Source organism: Mus caroli, chromosome 2 (assembly GCF_900094665.2).
Source record: "Mus caroli chromosome 2, CAROLI_EIJ_v1.1, whole genome shotgun sequence".
Classification (NCBI taxonomy): domain Eukaryota; kingdom Metazoa; phylum Chordata; class Mammalia; order Rodentia; family Muridae; genus Mus; species Mus caroli.
This window is the reverse complement of record NC_034571.1, coordinates 119,900,142-119,915,377: the sequence shown is the minus strand read 5'-3', so window position 1 is coordinate 119,915,377 and position 15,236 is coordinate 119,900,142. Positions and strand designations below refer to the sequence as shown.

The window sequence follows — 15,236 nt, the reverse complement described above, 5'->3', positions numbered from 1 at the left end:
CACATAATGCACATTCTACCATCAGGCCCATTCTAGTACTTACTGCCACAAAACACAAGTCAATATAGATAATAAAACTATTTAAAGCAGATGTCCAATCATATTCAGGCTGCTCCTGGCGGTGCAACTCTATGACAAGCAAATATAAACAAGTGTGAAGGAGTCACACAAGTATACTGCTGGTCCTATTTTAGTGAGATTGAGACTGAAACTCTAGCCCAGATATCTAGAAGTATGTGTCTCTCTTGTAAGCAGCAAAAGTACTCTTGCTCAATGTGGCAGGATTTGCTGCATCTTCATATGAAGTGATCAGTGAAATACTTTTCATCTTGAACAGATTCTGAGTGGGACAGATGGGCTGACCAACATACCTGCCATGACTCACCTCAGTAAAGCCCTAATAGACGCTAGAGCAGGACTGCTCAAAACAGTGAATCACATCTTTGCAATTGCTCCTGGCTGACAGCTTAGTTTTCTTCCTTTCCTGAATATCTCATCTCAAATCCTAGAATAATGTCCTTTCTAAAATTCCTTTTTCTTTGGTCTTGAAAATCATTCTTCATATAGTTGAGATACTGGGCCACCAGTGAATTTGTAATCCTAGATAAAGTACAGGGTTGAGTTCAATTTAGTACGAATATGCAATTTAAAAATAGATTATTTTATATATTATATTCTGATTATACATCCTGCAACTCTTCCCAGATCCTCCCAGCTTTCCCACTCATCCAAGTCCACACCCTATCTATAGATCATCAGAAAACAAGCAGCCACCTAAAAAGTAAATAATATAATTATAAAAATCTTGAGACAAAATTAAAACATCAAGATAGGATAAAACAAACAAAAAATGAGCTAAAGAGAAAGCCTAAGAAACACATACAGATGCAGAGACACACACATTTGCATGCAAAAATTTCCACACAAAAACAAATTCAAAAAGAATATATAAGCAAAAGTCCCATTAGTTAAAACAAAAACAAAACAAAAACAAAAAACCTAAACCCAAGCCTTATTAAGCAAGCAAGCAAGCGCAAGCAAGCAAGCAAGCAGCAATCCCAAAGTACCACTGATTTCATTTTGCATGGTTGTCTACTATTACACATGGAGTCAACCCTTAAGTGCATTCTGTAGACCCATTGAGGGTCATTAGGAGAGAACTAATTTTCTTCCCTGTGTAAATTGTTATCAGTTGGAGGTAGTTTCTGGGTTACAGATAGAGGCCTGAGTCCACAGAGCTCAGGTCTGGGAAACATATGGCCCTGACCTGTGCATGCTGCTACAGTCTCTGAGAGGTCATGTGTATATCTGTCTGGTTGTATGTAAAAAGCCTTGTTTTTTTTTTTTTTTGCTTGTTTTTTGTTACTTATCCACTTTTCATTTCCTATCACTGTCCCCCCATAGAAACCCCACCAATATAGTTCCTCGACATATTGTCCCCAACCCTTCTATTCTGAGAGGGTGGAACCCACATCCCCCTTCAGATCTCTCCACCCCAGCACATCAAGTCTGCAGGTCTCAGCACATCCACATCCACAGAGGCCAAACAAGGACCTCTTGTTAGGGTAACAGGATTCAGACAGGCAACAGCTTTAAAGGACAGCCCCTACTCAAGTTGTTGGAGGACCTACACAAAGACTAAGCTGCACAAAATGCAGAAACCATGGGAAAACTATTGGCATTCTGCCACCACTTGGGAGGCAGAGGCAGAGGCAGGGGGATTTCTGAGTTCGAGGCCAGCCTGGTCTACAAAGTGAGTTCCAGGACAGCCAGGACTATACAGAGAAACCCTGTCTCGAGAAACAAACAAACAAAACAAAACAAACAAAAAAAGCAGACATCTGTCATCATATGCATGGGTACATATGTTCTAGGAGTTGTCAGCTAAGTCCATGAAGTTCACTGGTCACTCTGCAATTGCTGCTACCCAGAAAAGCAGCTGGCAGGACAGTGGGAAGATGGCCTTTCTGCTTACACTGTTCCACATGGTAGGATCTCAGACCTCTGAGTGTACCTGTGCCCCAAGGCTCACCCCAAGGACTCTCTGGAGAAAACATGGCTGGACATTGGCCAAGCAAAGGACAAAGTAGCTTTAAGACTCAATGGGTGGTTGCTGTGCTGGCCAGATTGGTTTGCAGCAGACTGAAAGCCTTTAGCCTGGATCCCTTAGATCCAGCAGAGCTTATCCTCTTACCTGACAGAGAAGATGCTTCTTGCTCCTCAAGGGAAGGTGCTGAGTGCCCTGGCTGAGACCAGCTATGCTCATTGTTAAGTGGTAGCTCAGATGGTCAGCAGACATAGACTCTGCAGCACTCTCCTCCATTCCAATGATGTTCTCCTTCCTCTGAACCTACACCCGTGACTTCTGCCCCGTATCTGACCAGTCTACCTCAACACACAGGTGCTGGATTAGGCCCTGGTAGGTCAGGAGGAAGTTCCCACAGCTTGTATGCCTGCAGCCATGGCTCTGAGAAAGCTCACCAGAGACAGAGTCCCTGCTGTGCATAGACCCCCCCTCCATCCCAACTGCCACTGGATTGAGAAGTCACTGAAGGACAGGGTGGTGGCGACAGCAGTAGGATGGTGCTAAGAGTACTTGATGCAGTGCTGTAGAGTGGCATCTGGGGCACGCTGGTCTGCAGTAATGCTCTCCCATTCCCGTTTCACCATGATGTAAAGCCTCATTGCTGCCTGAGCATCCTGTAGTCGGTCAGTGGCTCAGTTGGCTTGACGTACTTGTCATAAACACACTTCCCATACTGGTTCACGATAGACACATGGGCTGCGATGCTCTCTTCCCCTTTGGGACCCACGCCTACCATCTCACAATCCAGGGCCAAGGCTTTTGTCAGGACGCCAAAGGCTTGTTCCTTCACCAGAGCGATGGTCCTCTTCTTCTGCCCCAGTCTCTTCCGTACCAGCATGGCTGCCTCTGGGCCTATGGCAGCCTCAATATCATCTGGATCCACATCATCAAACCAGATGTCTTCCTCAGTGGGCGTGGGCTGATTCAAGATAACAGCTGCCTCAGTAGCTTTCCACTTAGGCTTGAGATCCCCTTGATGAGAAGAGATGTCACTTTATGTCCTCTTCTTGGCTCCTTCCTTCTGCTCTGTTGCAGAGGTATCTGTGGGAGGTACTAGCATCTTCCTGTCCATAGGTGCAGATGTAACAGAACCCCTAGTGCTCTTGGCTTTTTCTGTCCTCTGCTTGTCTCCCTTTGATTTATCTGAGGCCTTTTTTCTGTTCTGCTGGATTATTTGGGGGTGCATTTTGTCATCCATCTGAGAGACAAGAGATTTTTCTGCAGCCTGTGACGTTTGTTTCAGCAGCTCTTGCAGCGCCTTCCAATTTTGAGAAAAGTTCTCTGGGGCCTTCGGAGGTCGGCCTGCCACAGCAGCCGGGCGGCTTCCCGGAGCCCCACTTCCTGCCAGAGCTTTGCTCTTCCTGAACTTCTTCTTGGCTTTCTTCCTAGCGAGCTTCCTGCCCCAGGTTGGGGCACCGGGCGCGGTGGCCTTCGTCTTCATGTCCCCGCTCTCCGCAGTACGAACCACCAGGGAAGAGACCGCGACCATGGGTGACCTTAATATGTCAGCTAGAGGTGTGAGACAGGACAATTACTTGTTATCAGTTATAGATCTCAGCAGCTAACCTTGTGTAGAGGAGCAAAGTCACTCAGTATCTTTTTTTTTTCCTCTACCAGATAAAAACCTACTCTTTTTCAAAGCCAATATAGCTAAGTGTTTTTCTAAGCTGAGCCTTGATTGAGTGAGAAGGATGCAAGAAGGAAAAGAGATCAGTGAATGAGAGTCCTCCTCCATCCTACCTGATATTTATTGTGGAATTAAAACTGAAGAGGAACACATGAAGAAAGTGAGATAACCGACCAACACTGAAGCAAATGAGGAAGAAGGTTGAAAGCTTCCGTACTTTGACAGCCGTTTGGATTACTCAGGTGACCAAATATACCTGAGAGATCAATGTCCTGACTGCCATTTCCTAGGGTTCTCAGACTAGAGCACCTTGTCGGCCATCATTGGGAGGAGAGGCCCTTGGTCTTGCAAAGATTATATGCTTCAGTGCAGGGGAATGCCAGGGCCTGGAAGCAGGAGTGGGTGGGTTTGGGAGCAGGGCAAAGGGAGGGTATAAGGGACTTTTGGGATAGCATTTGAAATGTAAATGAAGAAAATATCTAATAAAAATTAGTTAAAAAAGAAAATCTTTATTAATAAGGTTTTTGGAGCTTTCAGTATCAGGCATTGGTGCTTGCCCATGCATTTGGCCAGTTATTGTTTGGCCATTCCTTCAGTCTCTGCTCCACGTCTGTTCCTGCATTTCTTTTAGATGGGACTCATTTTGGGTCAAGTGTTTTGTAGATGGGTTGGTGTTCTTATTCTTCCACTGGTGGTCCTGCCTGGTTACAGGAGGTGGCTTCTTCAGGTTTTATATTCCTACTGCTATGTATCTCAGTTGATTTCCCCTGCTTTGATTCCTGGGAGCCTCTCCAATCCCCGGTCTCTGGCAGGTTCTAGTGATGACTACAACCCCCTCCCCTTCCACCAGCTGCAAATTCCATCGTTCTCCAAGCCTTCTGGCCTTCTCTCTTGCTTCTCCCCACCCTGATCCTGATGCCTCCCATTCCCCTCCTCATCTCCACTGCCACTGAATCCCCTCCCTCCATCTGCCTCCTAAGACATTTTTATTCCCCTTTCTAAGTGAGATTCAAGCATTTGTGATAGAATAATTCAAGTGAGGATAATCAAGCCAGGGGTAGGGAGGTGAATATTCCCCAAGACTAAGCAGGATGTATTTCCTTCTAGGAAAGATTCATGATAGGCATGGAAATGGTTTGCCCGGCTATAAACTCTCAACGAGTGAAGTTTGTTGAATGGGGAAGCTACACCTATAGCAACAGCTACAGTGCTAACCAAACACCACCACTCCGTCCCCTAGACATGTGAAGCTAGCAGGTGCAGCACTCAAGAGCACAGCCAGGTGTCCCTTTGGTCCTGAGTAGGTCTAATAACATTAACTCAGATACACTGAGTTAATGGATAGAGTTCATGGATAGAGAAATGTAGGAGGCTCCATGGAAGAGCTCCAGGATATAAAAACATAACTTCAGAGGGGATGACTGGTTATTACAGGAAGCCAATTAAGTTAGCAGCTCTGTCCATGTTTTATGCCCACCTTGATCTGTGAAGTAATTGGTACTGATACAAATGGATGGGATCTTTATAGGATGTGTTAGATCATGCTTATGTTCAACTATAGTGTCTTCTTAGTTGTGAACTTCTAGGATCACCTGTTACTTGCTTAGAACAGACTATGAGTGCTTCAACCAGGTCTCCTTTGTAATCCCACTATTTGTTAGGGGATAGTGGTTCAGGGCGTTGCCTTGTCCTGCCCATCCTCTGGAAAAGGTTTTGTTACCTGAATGACATTTGAGTGCTTTGAAGATTTGGCAAGTAACTGGAGTTCCTGTAGTGGGTGTACCCTGGAAAGGTATGACCCTAGGAGTTTTGTCCCAGAATTACTTCTCACTATTGATGTGCCTTGTCATGCTTGTCATTGCCATATTCCCTATTTATCTGGCTTGGTGGGAGTGGACACCAGGAGATCCTCAGTGCTTATACTGATGCCATTACTTTCTGGATGATAGCCCATTCTGTGGCTCAAGTTTCTCACAGATCAAAATGAAGACGAACTTTCATGGGATGATGCTGTTTAGAATTAATCATTTTATGAAATTCCTAATTTGATTTAGTTTTTGGGAGTTAGATTGATTGAAATAATTTTGGACAGTTAGAGTCGTCGATAGAAAGTTTAAAGGTAGAGTCAAGAATAGAGTGTGCTCCTTCCTCTTCATAAGCTAGAGAATGGAGTTCAGTGAGCATTCACACATTACGAGCACATATCTGTAATAGCAAGAAAAAACAGGCTTGAGACAAGTCAGTGGTCAATTAAAACACCCATTCTAGGTTGAGTCTGAGATCCTTGATCTTGTGTTCTAGGGCGATGTTAACAGGTTTTAAGTGTACATCATGAAAAGAAAGGCTATGGAGAAGGAGTAATTAATTCTGAGTATAAGAATAGTGAAACCTAAAATGATTGTGTTATTGTTTTAATTCATAGGGCTTTTGCCCATATGAGTATGCAAGTACAAACAAAATCAATAGGGATATTATACTGTTTGAAAAGATTGCTGACCCTTGTCATATGTTTTGCCTCAGGAACAATCTTGTGTAACCGAATTTCCCAGGAACGGCCTCAGTTGTTTCAAGGGTCTTGAGACAGGGTGAATTGGATCAGCACAAAATGAAGAGTCTCAGGGAAAGATACAGGTGCACACTGACAGGCCACTCATTGCTGTTCTGAAGCTGTGCTCGGACACAGCTTGCAGGTTCTCTCTCTGAGTTCACCTCAGTCTTTTATTGGTAACACACTTCCTTGTTATACAATAATACATAAGCAAAAGCCTTTTCATTATTTTCGTCAAACCCATTATTTTTCCTGCAAAACCTCAGGTCACTATGTCGCCAGAAAGCACAAAGCACACATAAATTTACAGTTCAGTGTCTGCAAAAGCAAGTTATACATTAACTTTTAACTCTCAGAAAAACCTCCACATCACAGGCCATCTGGGCATAAGCTTGTAGTTACAGAATTCGAATGAAATCAGAAAGGTGCTAAACAGGTCAGGATAATGTTAGTGTTTCTAGCTTGTCTAACTGCAGAATCTCTTCCTCCAATTTACTGAACTCCTCCAAATATCTATTCCTACAGTGTTTTTCTAATTATTTTCCATACAATATTTATTTCTTTTACAGCTTCTTGAAGAGCTCCTTCAGAAGCTGCAATTCTCTTAGAATGTATACCCGAGTTCCGTTTAGGTAGGCGATGCCAGAGGGTCAAATTAATATGTTCCAATCTTTCCAGGAAGGTCAGTTCACTAATCCAATGGCCTAATCCAATTTCTGTGAGCTGACAGAAATTTCTTAGACCTGATTTTGTATGCTAAATTGCAGTGATTGATGGTAACAGCTAAAATAAATAAGCAAGTTAATTTAAAAACAAAGAGCAGCTGACTATATGTAATAGAAGCAGTTCTGGCGGGACCGGTAACTGAGTTAGTCTTGTTCAATAGTAACCTAGTATTGTTCAATACTTGTGGGGTCTAAACACTTATACCCACCCTTTTATATTTTGTACTATATATCTTCCAATTTTCCCCAATAATATTTCTAAATCAAACCTATTATTAGAGATCTCCTCTCATGGGGGCTCTCACCATTGCTTCCTTAACCAGTAGACCCAGCTATTTCTTCCTCTATCTTTTTTTAAATGCTTTTTCATGTTTTTTGTTTGTTTGTTTGTTTTTGTTTTTGTTTTTGTTTTTTCGAGACAGGGTTTCTCTGTATAGCCCTGGCTGTCCTGGAACTCACTTTGTAGACCAGGCTGGCCTCAAACTTAGAAATCTGCCTGCCTCTGCCTCCCAAGTGCTCGGATTAAAGGCGTGCGCCACCACCGCCTGGCTTTTTCCCTCTATCTTGTTCATTGTGTTTTCTATAGCCATTCCTGCTCTTAGTGACCCAAGCCCCATGTTCCTTTTCCTTGGGGGGGGGGGGTGTCCTTCATTTAACTATTAAAACTTCAGGTTTCTCAAAAATATTTCCTGCTTCAAATATTTTGTGATACAACATCATCCTTATGACTTGGCAAAAATGTCTCATAGAACAATTAAGTCAGACAATCTCCATAGAACCCCTTGGGGCATTATGCCTGAACTGACTGCTTGAATAGCCAGGGCTAGAACAGTTTGTTCCTAATAGATATCAGACCCATTTCCTTCTCTAGTCAATTCTTTTCCCAGAAATTTTTACCAGACTTGTATAGTAACAACAAGTAACTAAACACTTATACCCACCCTTTTATATTTTGTACTATATATCTTCCAATTTTCCCCAATAATATTTCTAAATCAAACCTATTAATCCGAGCACTTGGGAGGCAGAGGCAGGCAGATTTCTAAGTTTGAGGCCAGCCTGGTCTACAAAGTGAGTTCCAGGACAGCCAGGGCTATACTTGAGGACAAATATGGTATAGAAAAACACAATGGCAGACAAGCAGACGAGAGCAATGGCATCTGTATACTAGAAAGCCAGAGGTACGTGATTCGGATCAAAGGTGCTCCCACAGCTGAAACTGCTGTGCAGTCATATTCACAGCCATGTTGCACCTGGCACTGAATGCAAGGGTGCTGGCTACAGATCTCATCAAATCCTTTAGTCACAGATTCTTTTCAGTATCAGTTCTTTGAGGTCCTTAAAGACTACTGCAATACGCAAAGGCTTTAAAGATTAATTCTGCTCTGAAGGTTTACTCTTGTATAAAGATACCATCAAGAGCAAAATGTTACCATCCTGAGTACATTTATGGGATCCTTTGCAGCATAACTTTTTCTCATGGTTTTTAAGACTACTGCTACACACAAAGGATTTACCACATTGCATCTTCATAGGATTTCTCTCCAGTATGTGTTCTTTAATGTATATAACTGTGTTGTAAAACAGCTTTATCATGTTGATAACAATTTGAAGTTTCACTACAATGTTGTTATTCTTTCAAGTATTCAAAAATGCCTGTGATATGCAACTGTTGGAAACAAGTAAAAGAAACTTGTCCTAAGTACTCCATTTTTTGTTATCAGCCTCCATTTAATCATATGGTACACCTAATTCAAGTTCCCTGGCCCTGCAGTATCTGGGACCTTCCCAATAGCAGGCCAGCTTCTATTGTCCATCTTTGTTCATGAAATCATATTGACTGTCTCTAACCATGGCTTCTGTTATTTATCTTTTGTTCTTCAAAACATAATGCCTGTTCCTAATCACAAAACAATAAATGGATATGATTAGTTAGACTGTATCAGTAAACATAGATCAACTAGATAAGAAAAGCCCTGATCCCTATATCCTGGTGAAAAAAAAAATGGAGCTATAACTTGGCACAGATATTTCTGGTTTGGGAACTTAAAAGCTCTATACCATTCTTGCTCTGGGTCGGGAAGTGGTTCGGCAGCATGTCGCAGTTCAGTTTCCAAGTGTGTTCTGTAGCCCTGAGCTATCAGTAGCAGCTTGAGTACAGTAAGTTCTTGTCACTTGCATTACCTGAGTTTGAGTTTTGTTGGATCTCAACGGACCCCATAACACAAAGGCTTCCACTCACAGAATTTCTCTCCAGTATGAATAGTTTCCAGAGAATGAAGACTATTAAAATACACAAAGACTTCTCCATATTAAATATATTCATTTCTCTCTGGTATGAATTATTTCACAATGATGAAGACTTATGAAATGTGAAAAGGCTTTAGCACGTTAAATACATTCATAGGGTTTCTATCCAGTATGGATTTTTTTTCATGATGATGAAGACTATAGAAATGTGCAAAGGCTTCACCATATTAAATACACTCACAGGGTTTCTCTACAGTATGGTTTCTTTCATGCCTTTGAAGATGTCTGACATGCAAAGGCTTTACCATATTGATTACATTCATAGGGTTTCTCTGCAGTATATGGTACTTTACGTATTCAAAGATGGCCATGATATGCAAAGGCTTTACCACATTGTTACACTAATAGTGTTTCTCTACAGTATGTGCTCTTTTATGTATTTCAAGATAACTGTTTTGTGAAAAGCCTTTACCACATTGGTTACATTCAAAGTATTTCTCTCCAGTATGTGGTCTTTTATGTAACTGGAGACTATTGTAACATCCACAGTCCTTACAACATTGACTACATTCATCAGGTGTTTGTCCTGTATGAATTCTTTCATGCCTTTGGAGAGAACTGTAGCGTCCAAAGGCTTTTCCACACTGATTACATTTATAGGGTTTCTCTCCACAGTATGTGTTCTTTTATGTACTTGGAGACTATTGTGACATGCAAAGACTTTACCACATTGGTTACACTCATGGAGTTTCTCTACAGTATATCTTCTTTTATGATATAGGAGACCACTTTGATACGCAAAAGCTTTACCACATTGCTTACATTCATAGGGTTTCTCTCCAGTATGTATTCTTTTATGTATTAAGAGATGACTGTTTCATGCAAAGGCTTTACCACATTGCTTACATTCAAAGGGTTTCTCTCCAATATGTGTTCTTTTAAAATGTATTTGAAGATGACTGTGATGTACAAATGTTTTACCACATTGATTACAGTCATAGCTTTTTTCTCCTGTATGAATTCTTTCATGTCTCTGAAGATGACTGTGGCGTCCAAAGGCTTTACCGCACTGATTACATTCATAAGGTTTCTCTCCTGTATGACTTCTTTCATGCCTTTGAAGATAACTGTGGTATGCAAAGGCTTTGCCACATTGTTTACACTCATGGGGTTTTTCTACAATATGTGTTCTTCTATGTATTTGGAGGCTACTGTGATGTGCAAAGTCTTCAAAATATTGGACACCTTCATAGGGTTTCTCTCCAGAATAAATTCCTTCATGCCTTTGAGGATGGCTCTGATATGCAAAGTCTTTATCATATTGAGTAAATTCAGAAAGTTTCTCTTCAGTTTCACTTCTTTCATGCCTGCAAAGAGAATTGGCATATATGAAAACATTTCCACATTCAATACACTGATGAATATTTTTATTTGTACGGATTACTTTCACAATTTGGTCTAATTATAAAGAGGAAGCCAGTTGTAATGTATTCTCACTCTATTGACACTGGGGTTCTCCTTCATTATGGGTTGTTTTGCATCTTTGAAGATACATGGGATGAGAAGAGCATGGATTACATGGCTCATATTTATAGCATCTTCTTGCTATAAGAGGTTTTTCATTCATTTGAAGAGAACTGAAAGAACTCAAAGTTCTACCACACTGATTGCATTCATTAAGTTTTTCTATAGTGTGAGTCACACTACATTTGCAAAATGAACCAAGACAATCAGAATTCCATAGCACTAGTACTCAGCAGTTTTCTGCAGTACAAGTTTGTAGATATCACCAGTAAAGTTAGAAAACCAATTATTTGTAAACTTGTAGCACATTTAGAACGGCTACTCAAAGTGGGGAGAACTTTATATCTTCTAATTGTGCTGGCAGAGGGAGAGGTTTGGTGTTTCTTTCAACATTCCTTATGTTCACATGGCTTGTATCCATTGTGACATATGACATCCCTATTTAAAGAAGAATAACAAGTAAAAGGGTTTCACACAGGGAGGTTGGAGAGATGGCTCAGTGGTTAAGAGCACTGACTGTTCTTCTAAAGGTCCTGAGTTCAATTCCCAGCAACTACATGGTGGCTCACAACCATCTGCAATCTGATATGATACCCTCTTCTGGTGTGTCTGAAGACAACTAAGTGTACTCATATATATAAGATAAATAATTAAATAAATAAATCTTTTTTTTAAAGGGTTCCACATTGAATTCACACAGTTTGACCTTTATTCCTCATACAGATGTGGTACAGGGATTAAAGTTTCTCCACAATAGCATTCTTGACTTTCTAAACTACCCATCTCACTAAACTTAGCAATGTTATTACAAAAGTAGCACCAGCTTTACTATGGACTATTTGCTTATTAGAAGGTTTGGACAGTTGTATAGCATAACTAACTCTACTGGGCTATAATTCAAATGGTGAGCTCTGTTAAGGCATTATTTCCTTCTCTCTGTACTCAGAGAAATGCCTGGCAAACACAAATGAAATTATACCTGGCACAGTACACAGTTTTGCGAGATTTTAATAATCATCTAAAACTTAAAGCAGTGCTGTTTTTACCCTGTTGGTTTTCTTTAAAACTGGCAGGACATACTAAAAACATTCTTCAGAGGCATTTCTTATCAGCTTGCACATGAAAATTACCTGCCATTTCTTCTAGAATTTTGAAAATGTCCTTCAATATTATGGTCTTTCCAATAGTAGCCTGAAATATAGTACCAAAGAATATATGTTATATTATTGGGAACTAGGCAAAATTTAAGTTACTATATCCAGAGAACCTTAGAACCATGACTGATATATTCACCTCATCCTTCCTCATTCTCAACTGAAATTTCAAAAAATAACAAAGATACAGTCACCCCAGATTTTAAAAAGTGAAAGGAAATTCACTGTATTACCTTTAGCAGCGAGATTCCTGTAGGTCTCCAGCATCACTTCTTTGTATAGACTCTTCTGAGAAGGATCCAGCAAAGCCCACTCTTCCCACGTGAAGTTCACATGCACATCATCATAGGTCACTACATCCTAGAAGATCCCATACATGTGTACATGAGAAAGCATGACCCTGACAACACTGTAACTGTACACTTCATTGACAATATATTTATGTCATTCTGGTGCTTACACCAGAATGAAATACTTGGCTCCTGACATAGACACTCTAATGTAGTCAAGGTATTTTAGAAAGAAACTGAACAATGAATGAGCTTCACCTCTGTCATTTCTGCACCCTTGAAAAGGATAAAGTCTTACAGGAAAAATGGCAACTAACAGACATAAAGACACACAAGTAAACAGTTCAACAGTGCTGAGCACACATCAGGTAAACTGTATGAACAATTACTAACTAAAAAATGATAAGCACACTGGGTGTATTACTCATGCCTTTACTCCCAGCACTCAGGAGGCAGCTAGATCCAGGTGTATCTCATAGAGTTGGATGCCAGCCTCATGCATGGAACATGAAACGAGTTCCAGGACAGTAAGAAGTACATATTAATACCCCAACTCCCCTGCAAAAATCAATCAATGAATCACACAAACAAAAAAGAAAAAGAAAAAACTCGGTATTTACTCAAGTCCCTACAAAGAACTATACATTCACTCCAGTTCTGTATTCATCTTCTAGAAACCTCACGTGCCACAGTTTAAACTATAACATTAATAAGATCTTACTACAAATTAATGCATGTTTAAACAGTTACAAATGGACAGATGAAAATATTAGCAATATAAATGTTGATCAGAAAAAGCAACATAGGGTAGGAGAGATGGCTCTTCAGAGCTATGGCTGGTCATGCCATTAATCGTATTAGGGTTAATTGCCAGGATTTACATGGAGGCTCAAAAGTATCCATTATACCACGTTCAGAAGCTCTTTAGAATCAGGCACACATGATACACACACACATACACACACACACACACACACACTCATGTATATAGGCAAAATTCTCATATTCATTCAGGAAATTCAAAACAAGCACAACAGGTAGTAATAATGTTACACTCCAATAATCCAATGACTCAGAAGGCCCAGGTAGTATGAATGCCATGAATCCTGAGAAAAATAATATACTCTCTGCTCAATTTCAAAATTCAAGAGTGGATGAACCTCAACAAAAGAGCATATGCTTGCATGTACAAAAACCTATATTTCAAGCCCATCAGTTAATAATATAAAAACAAAACAAGCCAGGCATTTTGGCCCACATCTAATCCCAGGACTCTGAAGTCAGAGTCAGATGGATCACTATATTCAAGGTCTGCCTGGTCTACATACCTACTTCAGGACAGCCAGGGCCACACAGAGATACTTTGTCTCCAAAACAAAAAACAAAAGCAACCAAATTAAAAACATAAAAATATGAGGCTTGCAAAATGGCTTAGCATGAAGAGCAATTGTTTCTACTGTATCTTATGTGACTTATGGACAGTCATCAATGGTGAGCACATGACAACACTAAAAGAAGCTGACTGATCAGTTTCAATCACAACACACCAGACACAAAACAGGAAATGGGTTGAGTGTATAAACACACAAATATCATACCCAATAACTTATCTACAAAGACCTTTCCTACAAAAACTTCCATATGCTCTTCACAAAGGAGAAACAAGTGTTCACAGACATCATCATATCTATGAGTTTTTTCTGATTCTATCAAGTACATTGTGACTCTAGGATCATGGATGGTCATCTTATCACGAAAATATATTTAGTCTAAACTCAATGATCCTAATAGTCTGCAACAGCCTCTATACTGTTGAAATGTCCAAACACTTTGTGTTTGTTTGTTTGTTTGTTTGTTTGTTTGTTTTTTGAGGCAGGGTTCTTTTGTGTTGCTCTGGCTGTCCTGGAACTCGCTCTGTAGACCAGCTGTCCTCAAACTCAGAAATTCGCCTGCCTCTGCCTCCCAAGTGTTGAGAATAAAGGTGTGTGCCACCATCGCCCGGCATGTCCAAACACTCTTGACACTCAAGGTAATATCTCAATTGCCACATCTTGTAAAATCAGAAAACAAGTTATATCTTTTCAACATGCATTGGCACAGAATACCCTTTGCCATTCCAATAGAGAGGAATGTGTCAGTTGGACCAAGGCAAGAAACCTAACAGGGCAAACACCAAATTCTATAGGTCTGTCTCAGACACATGGGGCTTCTGTTTCAAAGGGCTTAGATGGCTCTATCTCTGCAACCTCTCATACATCTCTCAGTTTCAGTACGTCCACTCCCTATATGCACTTCTCCATCGGAGATTCCTCATAGCTTATGAATATCAACATCTTGTGGTCTCAAAATGCAACTCAGGCTTCATCCTCACAGCTTCATGCAATGTACTCTTATAATATACTCACTGGGGTTCAGACTCTACCAAAGATGGATGGAATAGTGCTGTATAGAAACAAGAATTGGAGAATCAATGACTGTATATTTTGCATCCTCTTGATTCCAGGACCAGCACAATATGGGTGAGCCTGGGAAGTTTGGCTCCTAAATTGGGATGGACCCTGCCAAAGGTGGACCATAGTTTTAGCAGGTTTTATATGAAGTTCCTTTATTGGACTAGGAATCACTTTGCCTACTCCTTCTGTTAATTGAAGGGTTAGCAGGGAGTGTTAGGATACCTTCTTAGGTATCCAATCCAGAGCGAGGGCTTTCTTTGTTAAAATTATTTTTTATTACATATTTTCTTTATTTACATTTCAAATGTTATGCTCTTTCCTGGTTTCACTTCCAAAAACCCCCTATCCCATCACCCCTCCCACCTACCCATTCCTGCATCCCCGTCCTGGCATTCCCCTACACTGGGACAGCGAGCCTTCACAGGACCAAAGGCCACCCTCCCATTGATGTGCAACAAGGCCATCCTCTGCTACGTATACTGCTGGAGCCATGGGTCACTCCATGTGTACTCTTTAGTTGGTGGACTAGTCCCTGGGAGCTCTAGGGGGTCTGGATGGTTGATATTGTTTCTCCTATGA

General features: G+C 40.8%; 1 protein-coding gene and 2 pseudogenes across 1 annotated transcript; 1 reads left to right on the top strand and 2 right to left on the bottom strand.

The window, feature by feature from the left end:
• Nucleotides 1-2,681: 2,681 nt before the first annotated feature.
• On the bottom strand, nt 2,682-3,566 carry LOC110307018 (annotated as a pseudogene).
• A 6,547-nt stretch (nt 3,567-10,113) lies between these two features.
• LOC110290239 (zinc finger protein 120) lies at nt 10,114-12,198 on the bottom strand. The gene is made up of 3 exons (XM_021156738.1): nt 12,148-12,198; nt 11,891-11,951; nt 10,114-10,603 (listed from the first exon to the last, which is right to left on the bottom strand). Exons 1-3 carry the CDS (start codon nt 12,179-12,181, stop codon nt 10,114-10,116), a joined length of 585 nt encoding a protein of 194 aa, XP_021012397.1. The 5' UTR covers nt 12,182-12,198.
• A 311-nt stretch (nt 12,199-12,509) lies between these two features.
• Nucleotides 12,510-15,236, top strand: part of LOC110307010 — a 4,496-nt pseudogene continuing 1,769 nt past the window's right edge.

Coding starts and splice junctions, on each gene's coding strand:
- LOC110290239 (XM_021156738.1), bottom strand. CDS start 12,181: ATGCTGGAGACCTACAGGAATCTCGCTGCTAAAG. Junction 11,952..12,147: donor CAGGAATCTCGCTGCTAAAG/GTAATACAGTGA, acceptor ACTATATTTCAG/GCTACTATTGGAAAGACCAT. Junction 10,604..11,890: donor AATTCTAGAAGAAATGGCAG/GTAATTTTCATG, acceptor TTCTCTTTGCAG/GCATGAAAGAAGTGAAACTG.